Raw genomic sequence first — 18,810 nt, 5'->3', positions numbered from 1 at the left:
AAACGCTTTTTGCGCACTAAAAAATGTGCGAAAAAAGACATTTTTCGTCATACTATTGAATAAAATTGTTTTATTTATCAAGTATTATGATAATGATTGAGATCATCATGAATTCTTTTTTAAAAATAACATACTTATCATAACATTTTTGATCAAATTTAAGAAAACTTAAGTTAATATAACGTTAAGGTAGTAGGTGCGCTAAAATCGCCACAACTCTACGTGACTATACAAAATCGCAATACAGCCATATAGAAAATGTGTTTACACATGGGTCATATCACAAAAGAGTTGATAGTTAAAAAAATGAAATTGAAACAAAGATGTACTCTTGAAGAGTTCATTGAAAAATGAAAATCCTGAAAATTTCAGTCCTCTAGGTCCATCCCTCTTGGATTTTCAGGGTCTCAAAGTTGGAATTTGATTTTTCAAATTTTATTTTGATTTCCTGGCGTGAATATGAAAAAATTTATGAAACATGATTTTCAATGTAAAATTTAATGAGGAATTCAAAATTTTTATGAAAAATCATATTTATAACCTCAAAATCCCTAAATTACCAAAAAGCAGTCTCAAGGACAAAAGTAAACATGTTCGTCTCCAGTGATCACGCCAATATTGCAGTATGTTCATCGATACATCAAAATACAACTTCTGATAAATTTTGGTCATCGGTTGAAAATCAGAGTTAATTCTTCAGCTGTCAAAAGACCTAAAAACATGTAAAATTCATAAACAACTATATTTTCAGATCTTTCGACAGCTGAAGAATTAACTCTGATTTTCAACCGATGACCAAAATTTATCAGAAGTTGTATTTTGATGTATCGATGAATATACTGCAATATTGGCGTGATCACTGGAGACGAACATGTTTACTTTTGTCCTTGAGACTGCTTTTTGGTAATTTAGGGATTTTGAGGTTATAAATATGATTTTTCATAAAAATTTTGAATTCCTCATTAAATTTTACATTGAAAATCATGTTTCATAAATTTTTTCATATTCACGCCAGGAAATCAAAATAAAATTTGAAAAATCAAATTCCAACTTTGAGACCCTGAAAATCCAAGAGGGATGGACCTAGAGGACTGAAATTTTCAGGATTTTCATTTTTCAATGAACTCTTCAAGAGTACATCTTTGTTTCAATTTCATTTTTTTAACTATCAACTCTTTTGTGATATGAGCCATATACATTCACATATAATAACATCCTCATGCGGTTATTGACAACCATCGTTGATATTTGTACAGATAGATTCCACTCTACCCTCACTTGCATGGAATTTCATATGACCTGTAATGAGGTCAAATTCAAATGAATTATATAAAAAATAAATGAGCGAAAAATAAAAGGCTAAGGACACTTAATTTTGAATATGTTGTGTATTAATATTTTTCTCATCAAATACTATTTTTTTTTACACTTTGTAAAAATGATTATTGATATCTAGAGCAATTTATGAATTATCTACGCACTGGTTCATAAAACTCCATGTTAATTTTTAATTGTTGTTCATCTAAATCTCGTTAACGGAATGATCCGGTAAAAACCTCTTGCAATTTCAAAATTTTTGTGAGAAAACGACTTTAGGCACCTACTATCTCAAAAGCATTTCATAAAAAAAAATGAAAAATTTATCTTTGCAGAACGTGAGAGTGAAGCCACATCAAGACAATCGCAAGATGTTCGAGAAATGAAAGGTTCGATTTTATTGCGATAATTTATATTTATTAATCTTTTAAAAATTAAATGGTAACATCGAGTGCTTTGAACAGAAAATTTTTTTAAAAATTATAAAATTATAAAACATTGAAAAATAATATTTATAATTAATCAAAATTTTTAGATCATTTCTAAAGTTCTAATTAAACTAATAATGATAAAATATTTTTTTAGGCACTTATTGCATAAATAACTATTATTACTGATAAATAACTAGTGCTTATGCCAGTGCTTCTCACCCTCTGCAGCAAAAATCTTTTATCTCGATGAAATAAACGTAGAAGATTATCTCTATCACTGTTATCTTACTACTGTTACTAGCAGTATTGGAGATACTTTTCGAAACACCATCATTTTTATATATTATCGCTATGCAAGGTGAAAAATGCAATAAAAAAGTTTTATTTGATTAAAATCATTAAGAAATTTAAATGTTATTATTCTTGTAATATACAGTAGAGCCTCCTTATTTAAGAGGCTTCCATTTTTCAGGAAGCGTTGCGCTAATGAAAAAAGGAAAGATTTATTCTGTATTGATGAAAAATATCACAATCAATTTGCTGAAAAACCACTAAATTGAATGTTTTTTTCTCAATTGAAAAAAGATCTAAAGAAAAGTGTAGTGCTTGTTCGGTAAATAGTGTGGCTCAGGCATTACTTTGATAGATTTAATTAATTAACATTTCATCCTGCACGATTCATTTTTTGGTTTTTAATAATAATTGTTAATTATATTCCGCGTCGTATATTTACTTTTTAATATTCATCAGCTCACCTAGATCACATGCATAGTACATAATATGTAAAAATTGAGATATATTTATATATGTTTTTAAAAAATCACTATTATTACTAATTTTTTAATTTAAAAATAGATTTAAAAACTGTATAAAATAATGTAAAAAAATGATATAATAACTAAAAATTTCATTCCTATGGTTTCAGATGCTTGAAGCTTTGTCACTTTGTGCAGTGCATTTTTGCTTACACCGCTATGCTTTCTATGCTTCATTTCTATTTTTAATATAAATTTTATGATTTGGGATTATTTTTAAGACACACTATATAAGTGTAAATAAAACTATTTTTTTCAACCTTTAACGAATATTTCCTTTTCTTTGATTTCTCTTTGAAATTTTTAATGGTTTAAATTTATTATAAATTATAATTATCTAATCATTTGAATCATTATCTTTTTTACTTATATAACCTGAGTATCCACTCATTTCTATTCTTTTAATAAGTTGATTTAAATAAAATTAAACGAAATTAGAATCAAAGATAATTATCCTATGATTTTTATAAATAGTTTATTTTAAAAAATAATAGATGTCTTTGTTGTTACGCCAAAAAACAAATAAAAAATTCAGCAAACTTATACTACAAAATTATTCTCAACACATGAAATTATTTTTTACAAACTTTTCACAGAATACGAGGACACTCCGCAAGTACACACTACAAAGCGTAAACCAAAAATTATAAATGTAGAAGAACAAATTCAGTTTGATAAAACACATCCAAACAGGGATGAGGGGGTAACTATAACTGAAATAGAAGATGCTGTATCATTGAGCGAATCACATGTTCAAGCAGTGGACCAACCGAAAATCACTAAACCCGCAGAAAAACAATTAAACAAAAAACACGTCAAGTTCGAGGAAATCGAACTTATTGAGCAAGATGAAAATATTGAAACAATCAAGTTCTTTAAACCTAAATACTCTAAAACTCAAAATAATCTTTCTGAACAAGCAGATGAATTAGTGACAGAAGATTTAACAAAAGCTTCTATATTGACCAATATTCCCAATTTGCAGAATGAAATTGTTCCATTAAGTATGACTGCTAATCAAGCCGTAGAATTACCAATCAGTGTCAAAGCTGGAATATCAGTTGATACATCCTCAGCATTAGTTAAAGAAGTTCCAACTGTTCAAGAACACGAAAAGAAAATAGAATTTAAAAATATTCCAAGTTCAAAACAAGCTTCTATTTCTTTCACTCCAAATCAAGTTTATGCAACTAGTGAGATGTTTTCTCAAAATGAAACTAAAACACTAGAAGAACAAAAAATCCAAAATGACAAAGCATTAGTCGGCTTTGAAACTAGCGAAGGATTGATAATAAATGAATACAGTGTCACTGAAGCTAATCCCGATGAACTTAATTCATACATGCAACGAAATATTGAGAGAGCAAAAATTACCATGAATGTACAAGAAGCAAAAGTTATGAGTGAAATTCATGTTGTTGAAAAAGAAACATCATCCGATGAAAAAATAATCCCACTGTACGCTAATAAAAGTATCATCCCTCAAAATTCTGTTTCTGTAACGGAAATTCAAGACATGAATAAAGAATCAACGCTAGAGGAAACAAAATCACTATCAGAACAACCCAAAATTGAATATGTCACTGCTCAAGCACTTTTTGTTCGGGAATATTTCGATACAAATCAAGTTAGTGATTATAATTCATCCTTAGTGAAACCATTAGAAACTGCAACATCTGAAATTGTAGAACAACAGATGAGATTCACTCAAATAACATTAACCGCTGAAAAAGAAAATTATTACCAACCTCAAGAATTTTACAAAACTCAAAATCCTAAAATTGGAATTTCAAATGCTGGTCAAATTGTTACAATAGAAGAACAAAGTATCCAGGAAAAAGAAGATCAATTTTTGATTCAAAACGTGGAAATCTTCAAGGTGGAACCAAACTTCAACTTAAATGAAAGTCTTAACATAACGAGCGTATTAGAAGAACAACAAGAAAATTATTTCTTGCCAAAATCATTAGACTCTGCTGTTGCAGAAATTAATTTAATTGAAAATGAATCAATTTCTACAATTGAGACAAATTTAGGTGAAAGTGAAAATCAATATGATGAAATTCCAGCTTCTGTGAAAACTGCGAATGAAACTATTCTACCATTCAAAGTTGGAGTCATGTCAAAAATTGACATTCAAGATTCGTTAGGCAATTATGAAGAAAAATTGACCCCTACTGCAGCGATCGCAGAATCTTGTGTTCGACTAAATGATCATTTAAGTATTTCAGAGATTTTAACTGCAGATCAACCTTCTAAGTATGAAAAATCGTTAAAATATATTACAGATCAAGGTACTGTATCTATAGAAACAACCGAAGCTAATATAACCGAACAGATAGTAATTAATGAAAAAGAGGAATCCTTACCTCTCGTTTCAAAACCAGAAAAAGAGTTTGGCAGAATTTTAGTGGATTGTTCCAAAAGCCTAGATGTATCACAAACAATAGTAGGAGAAAAAGAAGATTCATTCAAAGCATCAGAAATACCCAAAAAGAAAAAATGTAAAGAACTTTTTTATTCTCAGCCGCATAAATATTTTGAGACGAATGAAACCCAACTAGTAGAAAATATTGAAGAAATAAAGGAAAATGAATTTGAAAGCAGTCAAAGAAACGCAAAAACAAACATTTCAAAAAATCGCATGAATGAAACAGTTATAGCAGAAACTATACCTATGGATAATGTTTATTCAGATGTTTCAGAATACACTGTAAAATCAGAAATCGCTAATATTTGTATTAATGAAAATGACAGCGTAACTATGACCGAAATTATATTGACTGAAACAGAATCTGAAAACGCAAGAATAGATACATTAGAAAATGCAAATGCAATGATAAATTATTCAACACATCCTGTCGCTTCTCAGAATATAACTAGATCAGAATCACCAACGCAATTTTTACTACAAGAGAGTATGGTTCAAGAAAAAATGATCATTCCTTCCCCCATCCCCTTTGAAAGAGTATCCATTTTTGAACAACAATATGCTGAAAAAGAAGATAATGATGTTGATTTCATACGTCCAGATGAAAAATTAGCCAGTATTAATTTTTCAGAGATAACAACTAATACTACTGCTTTTGAAATCGTAACTGGAGATAGAGAAAAACCGTGCATAGATTCGGTCGGTAAAACAAAAGAAGAAATTGCAGACATTAATGTAATAGCTTATAGAACATCTGTGAACACTGTAACTGTTCCTCAACAAAATACATCAGATATGGTAGTTGTAAAACCAAGTATTGATGTAGCTTCATCGCATCATAATACTTTTAAAACTCTTATTGTTACCGAAACAAATGCAGCTGAATCGGAAAAAATGAAGGAATTAGATCATATACCGAAAATCCAGAAGGCTGAATTGAAGCTAGCATTGACTGAAAAAGTACCTGTAAATCAACTGAACACAATTTTGAATAAGGTAAATAGTATATTTAATAATTAACATGTTTTTTTCTCACTACCACAGCCAAAATCACATAGCTACGTTATCAATTAAAAGCAAAAAGTTTTTTTGTAACTTCATATACGATTATTCATTTAATATTTTTTATTTTCTATCGATGTATTATTGCTATAATCATGAGTATGTTACAAATCGGAAAATTGAAAAAAAGTAAATTTCGTGAAATTTTAACATTCGATTCTCGAACACGATGCAAACAGGTCATGTTAATATTGCTTGTACCTATTTTTATCAAGTAGGCTAACAATTAAATTATCATTTGATTCTATGAACCAAACCGTAACTTGGTCGAAAAATTCAGGCCGATTGGCTATGGACCCTTTCGGGTACATAGGTGTTCATAGAAAATCTCTAAATTTGAAAAATGCTCATTTTTTTAGAAGTTTTTACAAAATTCTAAATACCCACGAGGTCCCATCGAGAATAGTGCTGATTTTATCAGTTGAAGTAGAGTTTGTGCCACGCAATCCGATGGTACTTTACTTTTAGCGTGCTTGCATGATAATGAAAGTTACAAACAATATAAAAATCACCTGTTCGCATCGGGCACCCTTCTTCATTATTATGTAAATAAGTATTTGACTATAGATTTTCGCCTCGGTAGGGTAAAGTGAACACCCTCTATATTTTGTAAACGATGCGAAAAATTTTGGAGTAAAAAAATGAAATATTTATTTACAAGTGCATGCTGCAAAATTCTCTCAAAAAATGAAGATTGTGATGCATCGTGATAATGATATTACATGGGGGTTGGCCTGTTATAGTTTGTTTACAAAATATAGCAGGTTTCCATTTTGCAGATGTCTCCCATATACCGCACGAGACCGGTTTTGTTCATTATGCCTAGCCAATTGTTTCCTTCATATTTTTGTAAGAAAAAAAGACGGAAAGAAATTTTGCCGAGCAAAATAATCAAAATTCGTTTTTTTGAGTGAAATATACTGTTCATCAATATATTTAAAAAAATTTTTTTTTGCAATAAATAGATATCATTTTTTAATAATCTTCTAGATTCAAAGATTTTTGGTTAACATAATTATTCTACTTTTCAATAATTCAAATGACTACCAACAAAATTTAATTTTTTTTCAAGGTTTTTTAAATATTGAATTTAGAATTTGTATAATAAATTAAAAATTCTTTTTTACAGGAAACTAACTACGAATCAGATCACTTAGCAGAAGAAAATATTGCAGTATCTCATATTGAAGAAGCGCATAAAGTGCCTTTCTCAGAAGAAGTAATAACGATGTCAGCTGCCGATATTTTAAAAGAAAAACCAGTAGTGACAGAAATAGTTGATGCGACCCAAAAAAGTCTCGATGCTGTTCAAACAAGTATTATACTGGCTTCTGAATCAGAAACACCACTCACGATCGATGTAAAACCGACTGAAAAAACCAGTAAGGTTGCTTTTGAAGAAAATAAATGTATCGAAATTTTGTTAACAACGGCTGAAGATAAAGAAATAATCTTAGAAGTACCAAATAATTGTTTAGTTAGTCAAGCTGCAATTGCATATGATCTATCACAAATCGCTTCCACTTTTGAAGTAACAAGTACTGATAATACCACGAATTTAGTGGAAGAAGATACAAAATCACTCTTGAAAACTTCCGATATTTTATTACTACCTCATAAAAGCACAGAAATATCTGAAACTCATGTACAAGAATCTGAATCTTCATTGGATATTTTCGAAGTACTAAATAAAAATGCAAATATATGTTTTGATTCAAAAAATACTGTTTCAATTGAAGTAATAAATACACAAGAGCAGGAAACTGAATTAGAAGTATCAGAAAATATAAATATGGCGTATGCTTTACCTAATATAGATGGGCACGTTATAGCGGAACAAAGTGAAATAACACCAGAAACCAGTTCCGAATCATTTACTGAAAGCTCAGTTCAAAAAAGCAAAGCTAGAATAGAGCATGTACCATTAATAGCTTTAATAACTTCAGAAATTCCGTTATCTGATTCTGAATGTTCTTTAATTGATGTTAGTACTTCAATTCCGATCATTTCAAATATTTGCTTTGAAGAGCAAAATAGTCTGAAGGTTACTGAAATGATTCCCTCCGACGTAGAATTAAATGAAGTAAAAACTAGCGAAAGATCACTAAAAACAGCAAAAACCAACTACGAAGGTCATAAAGTAGCTGAGTCAACAGAAGTTAATGTAGACATTTTTCCTGGCATCATTCCACAAAAACTTCCGGATTTTGTATCTGCTAAAGAACAACGTAAATTATTTGATAGCATCATTCAAGAAGAGAATGTAATTATAGATAGTACGAAAATGTATGAGAGTACATTTAAAAAGCCATGTGATAAGGTAAACGTGAATGTTAATTCTTGTATGGGCGTTTCTCAAGTTACAGAAACATTAGTCGTCGATAAAGAAAATATTATGAATGAATCTATACAATCAAACGAAGAAATGGCACAAGTAAATTATGATAGTCATAAAGTCGCCGAAAATTTTGAGATAAATTTAAGCAACCGAGTATCTCTTTTACAAGAAAGTAAACAAGTTCCAATTTTTGCAAAGACAAAATCAACTACATTTGATAGCTTAATTACTGAAGAATTTCAAACTTCCGAAACTGAGGGTCTTCTCCAAGTTCCTCAATTTCCAATTTTACTTACTGCTGATAATTCCATTGTACCGTCGATGAGTATTGTCGTTACTTCAGTCGTAGCAGATAATAAAGAAGTTCCTCTCAATCAGAATGAAACTTTTGAAACAAATTACGTTAAAGAAAAGTTGATAAGTGAACATCTAATACCTGAAGTAACAGAGCAATTTATAAATCACGTAGTAGCTGATTTAGAAGAAGATCAAACGAATTTGAAACAAGTTGCAATTTCACAATTTTTATCAGAAAATAATACTTTACAAACAACTTTAATAGACTCACAGATCGATGTTCCAGAAAATGTCAAAGAAAACTCAACTGAAATTCAAATAGCACAATTAAAACAAGAAACTTTGGTTCCATTAATTGTATCACAAAGTATTGTAAGTGATCAAGAAATTGAATTAAAAGATTCAACCTTACCTCTAGAACAGCATTCAAATATACAAATAAAAAAATCACAAGGCATAGAAGTGTCAGAAGTCATGATTCAAGATAAAGAAGATACTTTTTATACAAAAGAAATACCTAAAAATATTATTAATGCTGAAATAAGTGAGTTACATGCTGTAACTGTTTCTGAATTGTCATGTCAAGAAAATGAATGTATTCTAAAGACAGAAGAAAAACCATTTGAACAAACGATCAGTGAAAGTTTAATATTACCTCATAAAAGTGCCATAGAAACTGTTGAAGTTTTATCTTCACTTCAAGCTTCCGAATTTGTCAAAGAATTGATTCCTACAATGAGTGCCTATCCGTTTTCAGAACAACAATCAGCTGTCATAACATCAGAAATATTAGTAGATGAAAAAGAAGCCGATATTAAACAAGACCAACAAACAAATAAGAAAAAGGCCAAATTTGATATTATACCTCAAAGGGTTCCTGAAATATCCGAAGTCGAAACCATTAATACATTAAGTGATATAATAAATGAAAAACCTTTGATGCAAAAAAGTAAAACAATAGTACAAGAAATGTTATCGCTTAATGTTTGTCAAGACACACCATCAGAAAAAGAATCAGATTTGAAAATATCTGAGCTGCCTTGTAAACAAGAAGTTCAAATAAGCTTTGACGGTAAAAAGATAGCAGAATCATCTGAAATTTTATCAATGTATAGTGCACCTGATATTTCCGTAAAACAGATATCAGAAAATTATACCATTGAAGAAAGTCAAGATTTGATTACACCTTTGATTGTATCAGAAGTTACCTTTAATGAAATTGAACAAAGTTTATCGAGTGATATTAAACTCAAAGAAGAGTCTGCCGAAGTTAACATATGTAGTCAAAACGTTCCTATTAGAACAGAAACATTAACAAATTCTAATATTGACTCTACATTTGAGTATGAAAGTCCAAAACTGAAAACTGGAAATACTTTGATAAATGCTTTACCTTCTGCATCAACAACGCACGTGATTCCATCTGAAGTACCGGGCACATTATCAATTTCGATAGTACCAAACGTTGTAACAGGCACTCGAAATATCGAACAAACTCAAGCAATTATAATTTCTGAAAATTCTACCATGAATGATGCAGAAGAGTTGCAAGAGAATTATGTCCCTACAAAAACACAAGTAAAAGAAGAATATCAATTAGATATATCTGTAACAGTTTCTGAATCATTAATTAATGAGTCCGAAAATATTTTGCCAGATTTAATCATACCATTTTCATCTATCTCTAGTCCCTCTTTTTGTGAAAAAGATACAGCTTCAACATCAGAAGTATACTCATTTGAAGGAATAAGTGAGATTAAAGAATCACAAGTGCAATGTGAAGAAAGAAGTCGAACGAATATTGAAGGTTTAGTAACTGCTGTGACTTCGAAACCATTTTTACAAGAGTCTGAATCAACTACGAAACTAGAACCAATTTACCTCGAACAAAATGCAAAAGAAAATATTGATTCATTAAAAGAAGTAGAAATATTGGAAAATATACCCATTATTGATACAAAATCATTTAATGTCCCAAAAATTAATGAAAGTCGTGGTACGGTACATTTAGATTCTCTTAATATAAGCACATCATCTCAAATTACATGTAATGAGTCTGAAAGTCTACTAGCAGAACATGAAGTTCCGTTAAAATCGAAAGCGCTTTGTCAAATTCTAAAAGAAAATGCTACCAAAGTTGTAGAAATTCAACCTTTAGATAATCCTTCAATTTTTGATAGTGATAGCGCACCAACATACCAAGAAGCCACAACTCAATTACAAGAATCGGAATCACTCGAAGTTACTCATGCTGCAAGTATTGAAAATGAGAAGGAACTTTTAGTAAATGAAATGCCAACGAATGTAACTGCAATCGAATCAATGGAAAAATGTATTACAATACAAACTTCAGAAACTACACCTTTTAATTTTACAGACTCTTTGACTGATTATCAAATTCCTACTTTGAAACAAAGTTTTGAAAATATAGATGCGCAAACTCCATTAATTGTTTCCGAAATTCAAGCTGAAGAAGATATTTTGCATAAGGCTGATGAAAATGAATTCTCCGATTATGTATGTGATCAAGTAGAAATAGTAACTAACAATGTTGCTACATCTGCCGAAACAATCTTATTATCTTCTACTGAAGAATTTACCCCTACGTTTGAATTATCTGAAAAATATGGAAAAATTCCTTTCGAAGAGAGTCACTCATTGGACATAATTCTCGTAACACCAGCAGAATCAGAAAATCAATTTACACCAAAAATTGAAAACTTAGTTCAGTTATCAGAGGGTAAAATTATTTGCCAAGAAACCAATCAAACATCTGAAACAACTGCGCTGTCGAGTATTTCTAATCTTAACGTTTCATACAATCCAATTGAACAAATCAGTGAAAAACATTTCAAAGCGCAAGAACAACTCATGGTTTCGGTAGTAAATGTAAATGAGAAAGAAAATTATATATTTAATGTTGATATGCCCGAAGAAAAATCTGCTGATTTAAATTTAATTTGTAATGAAGCAACTGCGATTATTGAAGTTACAACCAGTTCAAATGTTTCTGAATTGGAAACACGTATTTTACCTGAAAATCAAAATACTAAAACTACTATACCATTAAAATCATCTATAACAATCTCAGAAATAATGTCAAGCGAGAAAGAAGTCCCTCTTTCAAACTATGAAGAAATAGAAAGTAAATTTGCTGAAAAAAATGTTGAATGTCAAGAAGCAACTCAAATTTCTTACGTTGATCACGAGTATGGCATCGGAATAATCGATGAAGATATGATTTCCAAGGAAAAATCAACAATTAAACATATAGATAGTCTTCAACCTTTAATACAGTCAGAGATCATCGTTAATGAAGAAGGTATACCTATAGAAGATATTTTAGCACCATCGGAAAAAAATGCTCTTTCAACTTTCAAAGAAACTAAAGTTGCCGAAAAAACCGAGATAATACCAATAACCACTGCAGAAACTTTCAAACGCGAAAATCAATTTTCTTTTGAAAACGTATCGATACATTTTGACGAACTAAATTCAGTAATAATAGAACAATGTAATGACACTGAAAAAGAAAAAGAATTACTTAATACTGAAATACCTTCAGAAAAAAATGCTCGAGAAATGTTCGTTACAAAAGAAGAAATTGAAATTACTGAGGCTACACCTACAGATGAAACAATTGAGTTATCAATACCTTTGGCACCACAAAAATCTGTAGGTAAAGAAAATGTTCAAGCATTTGAATCACTTAACGTGAGTGAGATGTTTTCAAGAGAACAAGAATCTGATATTATAGAAGAAAATATTTTCGATAATATGCAAGTACCATCTTTAAATATATGTCTTATGTCTTCTGCAGAAGTGACTGAAACATTAGTCTCGGAAAAAACCGAAAACATAATGGATGAAGGAAATAAAAGTCATATCCCTGGGGTTGTCAGGGAAATAGTTGATGAACAAGAAGCAACACAAGTTTTAGATGCGACACCAGGAATGACAATTAGTGCACTCGAAATTCAACAAAAACCTCTTCATCAGTCAGGAGAGTTAATGATTGAAAAATTAAACTTTTTAAACGTTTCAGAAACGGTAGCCGATGAAAACGAAGGACTAACAAACGATTATAAAATTCCAACGCACTATGATGCAATTTCCAATGTTGTTAGTCTTGAGGTTGCTGAAAAATCGGAAATAGTTCCTGAAAATAATACGAGTCAATTGGAGAAAACTAAAGAAACAGAAAAGATAAAAGTAAAAACTGAATTTGATGCAAACATGACATCGATGCTCACGACAGAAGTAATGATCCATGAAAATGAAAGTATTTTAGAAGTTTCACAAATACCATCTAAGTGTGAAGCTACTTCTCAATATTTGAAAAATGATGCTGCTCAAAGTTCAGAAATAGTTCACATGATGAATGTTAGTGATATAAATAAATTTACCTTGCCTCAAATGGAAAAAGGAGAATTAACAATACAAGAGTCTACATCGATAACTACCACAGAAATAAAATCGAGCGAATCAGAAATTAGTAGCCAGACATATGATACCGATGAACCTTTTACTGCACATATTTCTTTGGTGAAATCAAAGGCATTAAAAACTGAAGAAATTGTACTGGCAGATAACTTACAAGATTCACCAGAAGTTCCAACTCAAATTGAGCAAAAAATTCTTTTTGAGGTCATTGAGAATTCTTCATTAATTGTATCAGAACCATTATTAAACACGACAAAAATACACATTGAATTACCTGAACATGAAAAGGCTGTAATAACGGTTCCAGAAACACAAGAAGCAGAATCAATTGAAAATATTACTCTGAACCATCAAATGAATTTAAGTGAAGAGCTAAACATCAAATCTCATATAACACGTGATGATGAATTGAAAGCCATTTTGACATCTTCCGTACAACCTGAAGAACAAACAAGTAATTTACCGACCATAAAGCAACCTGAAATGAATGAAAGTAAACAAATTTATGAAAATCAATATCCGATCTCAATATCAGAAATTATTTGCGATGAAAATATAAAAATAAATGATAAAGATAATAAAGTTATACATCAAAACGCATGCCTTATATTAGAGGGACAATCAATTTCTCAAAAAGAAGAGATCGAAATTAACTCGATGCCAATGGAATTTGAAACACCTGACATAACCAGGCCACTAACAGTAGAAAGTTCAAAAGTAGAATATGAAGGTTTTGAGAATCACGAAGCAATTATTTTGGAAAAAGAAAAAAACCAAGAATATGAATTTAATATTCAAGAAGTAACAGCTGATATAGGTATAGAAATGCTAAGAAATCTTATAACATGTCACACAACTCCTTGTGAACAAAACTCAGAAAATACTTTAACAATCGTTCCCAAAAAAGCAAAAGCTATTGAGACCATCAATCAACAGCAAGTACCAACTCAAGAAGAAATCGTTTCTGATTATTCATATGAAGTGTTAACGCAAGATAAACTCGATTCTAAAGTAGCACAATTGAATTATAATACAAAACACAGCCTAACAATACAAGAACTAAACCTTGACGACCATGTAACACAACCATTAGAACGTACAAAACCAAAATCTACAACAGCAAATATTTCAGTTGAAGCTGAACACTTACAGACTGCCGGTGAGTATTCGAAATTTTCATTAAAAAATTCTATAATTTTTATGCATTTCACAAGTACTCTAATATGACATAAGGTCTTCCACGCGGAAAAAATGTAAACAAAGCGACGAAGGACCCGCTCGTGTGTATAAAGTATACGGCAATAATGACAATGATAGGGTAACATAGGCAAAGAGACTACTTCTCTATTTTTAAGTTTTCCCGCGAATCAGATTTAATGTCACCCAAAATGTTGACCGGTTGAGTTGACAGAGAATCGGCCATATATATGTGTGTGAGTTATTTCGTGTCAAGCGTGATATGACAAAAAAAACTTTAAAACTGAGTATATACTCTTAAAGAGTAAATTGAAAGAGTACAATTAAAAATGAGAGTCCTGAAAATGTCAGCCTTCTAGATCAGTCCCTCATGGATCATAGGGGCTCAAGGTCTTTTAATCTTTTCGGGAATTTTTAATGGGTGCAATTATGATTTTTTTAGCAAAATCAGGGATTATAGTACAAGTCTAAGACGAGTGCTGTAACAAGTTTTGTTAAAAAACCATATTTGTAACAGTTGATAATTCTATTTTTTCCTGCAAAAGCTCAGAATTGTCGGTAGAGTTGAAAAAGTAAGATTGTTTATATACTTCAAATTGGCCATTATTGAAAAATGCTAAATCGATAACGACAATATAACTTTTGAGCAAGTGATGTAATAAGGAAATTAATCGGCACCATTCGACAGTCTTCTATTTTGTTTTCAAGAAATCTAAACATGAAAAATACACAAACTTTGCGATTTTCATCTCGAGATTGAAGCACTTGATCGCAAAAATGCAAAGAACAAAATATCTCGAAATTACTCAAAGAATACAATAAAATATATTTTCAGAATTTTTTGTGTACAATTTTAAATTTTTGAATGTGATGTTTCTGGCTACCACTCGGTCATATGGACTTTTGAAATGGTCAAAGCTTTAGAGTTTTTCATTTTTAGGTTCAAAGAAACATATAAAAAGCTTGAAAGCAGCTTGGTAAGTAAGTGCTACCCTAATGTTCAGTTGTATAAGAGGAATAGATCTAGAAGGCTTACGTTGTCGGGATTTTCCGAATTCGTTGTACTCTATAAGAGAAGATACTTAGTTGTAATGTCATTTTTTGAGCGCTAAACGTGGAATACTCCATATGCATAGGCTACATCGTGTACATTCCATCCCATCCCTAAACACATTAAAAACGGATAATCTACTTTCAAATAATATATTTATTCTACATAACTCATGGATCCACATAGGCTCGAGAGTGAATATTCATTTCTAAAATTTTAATTTGATGAAATTTTACGTTAAAAACCAACAAAATCTTAAAATTTGAAAAAATAATATAAAATCTATAATTATACTCTGTCGTTTCATTTGAATAAGCCATGAAACTATGAGTCTCTGTAGATCTATGAGAAGTGAACCTCATGGACATAGTGATTCAATTTTTCCTTCTTTCAAATCTTATTAAAGCTTGAAGGGGGCCTAAATGTGTAGTAAAAGTAGATTTCATTCAGAACTTGAACCTTCGTCTATAATCAAAGGTCCATCAAACAAAATAAGACCACACAGAACTGAAATAAGTCACACGATGATTAGGAACCCTCCGACATGCAGCTTAAGTGTATCAAATGCTTTGTGTAGAACATTTATAGTACTGTAACAATGTATTCAAATATTATTGTGTATCTAACTTATTAAATTACTCTCCAATAAGGTACAGAAAAAGACTGTTGTACCTGATCTTTAATAAAACATTTTTCGTTTTATAGGATGACACTATTAATGAAAACATTTAAAAAAAATTAAGCCTCCTTAAGCCCATAAGAGGACAAAGATAGAAAATAGAATTTCACTATCGATTTTTGAATTTTCAACTATATTATAATACATACCATTCCTTTATGAAATAGAAGGTCAATATATGACAAATTCAAGAAGGTCGGGTTCAGAAGGTTCTAAGTAGGCAAAGATTATGAAATTCTCTGAAAAACTCACAGAACTACCGGACAAAAAATAATGAGAATGCAATATCCGGAAATTTTTCTGACTAAAATATCCTATGGTAAACTTGAATTAGATCTTGAACATAACAACCATAAGCATTTTTGTCTAAAAGTAATTTTTGCTTGAGAAAATGAGATAGCGTTTCGAATTGAAATTAAAATGAACATATAAATCAAAATAGGTGGAATATTTTTTTCTTAATGCTCAAACTACACCTGATTGACTAGTGAAACTCCTGCCCAAGCTCTAAAATCCTTATTAGTTTAATTTATTCATAATACTAAAAAGTGTGATAAGATTCACTGGGCACGCAATTATGACGAAATTCTGACGCGATTCTTTATCAATACTGATCTATAGAGTCTGAAATCTACGGAAAAAAACACCCCCACTTAATATCCAATGAAACGAGGCATAATTTGAAAATAAAAATTATTTGATCCTCTTTCAGAAGATAAAATAAAGAATTTAATAATGTTAATCAAATATTGACTATCTATGAGTTAATCGTATTTTGACTTGTACTTTAACTTGTAAACGAACTTTCAAAATTCTGCTCCGCTAAGTGGAACAGAATACTTTCATAATGATTTTAAGATACAGAAAATAGAAATTCATTAGTCAAGAATCAAAAAAACACTTTCGGTATTTGTTCAAGATCTAATACAAGGTCATTCATATCTTGTCAAAAAATACACCGTATGTAATTTTATGAGCGCATTTACAATTGCTAAGATAACAGGAATTCATCGTTCATAGCTATTACTAAACAAAAAGTTTATAAAAATAAAACAAATATAATTCTGATAATAAATAATAGATCAATCAAAACGCGTGAATGAAGTAGAAATTGCAATACGAATAAAACATGAGAATAAAAAGAGACTCATAAAGAGCTTGAAAACTGATACGAACACTCATTGAAAAATATATTTATTGAAGCTTGATACTGAGCATAACATGATAATTCAAACCTATTATGTACAATTTCAGACACATCATACGCATCAAAACAAGCACAAGAATACACAAAACCGAACAAACCTTTGAGAAATGAAACACACAACGATAAACAAAAGCAAAACAATACCACGAATACGATATCAGAGGAATACACAACAAGATTTATTAAACTAGATGATAATAACACGAAAAGTATAAAAATAAAAAAGACCATTGTTAATGATGCAAATAATATCGAAAATACAATTATCATTGAAGAAGAAATGGATCTTTCTGAACATGAAACAAACCTTGACGAAAATGAACAACTCATAACAGAAGAACAGCTACAATTGCCTGTAAGATCACAAACCAAAAATAAAATTGAACCAACAGTCAGCCTAGTACCACAGGTGATAAACATAATACAAGAAAATGTACTCGAAGATGTTGGAATATTCGAAAACAGAACGAATGATAATCCAATAATATATAATCAGCAAGATGAACATGGAAATGAGAAAGTAACGATCACGGAGAAGATTTACATAGTGTTAGAAAGCCAAAATGAAGAGAAAAAAGTTAATAATAGGGTAGACAATATATCGAACATCGAAGAGAAACAAAAAAATGATATTCCTGAAAAAACTGATATCATACCTAGCATTGAGTGCTCAAAACCGACCGAAACGAAAGAGGTCAAAGTTGACACAGTGATGAATATTCAACAAACACCAGATGCTATTGTAAAAAAAAAGGTTACAAAACAAAAGGGCAAAAAGCAACAGGTCGTTGAGACTGTAACAGTCGAAGAAGAAGGAAAGGCGCCAATCACTACCGTGCACGAAGCTCCAGAGTCTGTTAACGACGTTGATGAAGCCACCGGTATTATTCCTAGCATCGAGTACGCAAGACCGACTGAAACAGAAGGGGCCAAAGTTGATACCATTGTGACTATTGAGCAAACACCTGACGGTAAAGAAAAGAAAGTAACAAAGAAAAAGGTTACGAAACAAAAGGGCAAAAAACAACAGGTCGTTGAGACTGTAACAGTCGAAGAAGAAGGAAAGGCGCCACTCACTACCGTGCACGAAGCTCCAGAGTCTGTTATCGACGTTGATGAAGTCACTGGAATCTTACCTAGCATCGAGTACGCAAAACCGACTGAAACAGAAGAGGTCAAAGTTGATACAATCGTTACTATTGAACAAACACCTGAAGGTAAAGAAAAGAAAGTTCCAAAGAAAAAGGTTACGAAACAAAAGGGCAAAAAACAACAGGTCGTTGAGACTGTAACAGTCGAAGAAGAAGGTAAAGCGCCAATCACTACCGTGCATGAAGCTCCAGAGTCTGTTATCGACGTTGATAAAGCAACCAGTATAATACCTAGAATCGAGTACGCTAGACCGACTGAAACAGAAGAGGTCAAAGTTGATACCATCGTTACTATTGAACAAACACCTGAAGGTAAAGAAAAGAAAGTTACAAAGAAAAAGGTTACAAAACAAACGGGCAAAAAACAACAGGTCGTTGAGACTGTAACAGT

At 30.9% G+C, this 18,810-nt stretch overlaps 1 protein-coding gene across 13 annotated transcripts in view; it reads left to right on the top strand.

Annotated features, from left to right (window-relative positions):
• Window positions 1-18,810, top strand: part of LOC106652560 (titin) — an 81,085-nt gene that overhangs the window by 46,588 nt on the left and 15,687 nt on the right. For 9 of the 13 annotated variants that reach the window (XM_023459737.1, XM_023459727.1, XM_023459734.1 and 6 more), the window contains 4 exons: window positions 1,653-1,706; window positions 3,160-5,990; window positions 7,186-14,293; window positions 17,316-18,629. In XM_023459737.1, the coding sequence (XP_023315505.1) occupies window positions 1,653-1,706; window positions 3,160-5,990; window positions 7,186-14,293; window positions 17,316-18,629 (11,307 nt within the window). Of the gene's footprint in view, window positions 1-1,652; window positions 1,707-2,673; window positions 2,776-3,159; window positions 5,991-7,185; window positions 14,294-17,315; window positions 18,630-18,810 lie in introns of those variants that run through there. The other 4 variants (XM_023459733.1, XM_023459736.1, XM_023459739.1 and 1 more) reach the window with 4 other exon arrangements.

This window comes from Trichogramma pretiosum, unplaced genomic scaffold (genome assembly GCF_000599845.2).
Source record: "Trichogramma pretiosum strain Unisexual culture from Peru unplaced genomic scaffold, Tpre_2.0 scaffold32, whole genome shotgun sequence".
NCBI classification, from domain to species: domain Eukaryota; kingdom Metazoa; phylum Arthropoda; class Insecta; order Hymenoptera; family Trichogrammatidae; genus Trichogramma; species Trichogramma pretiosum.
This window is presented reverse-complemented; position numbering and strand designations above follow the sequence as displayed.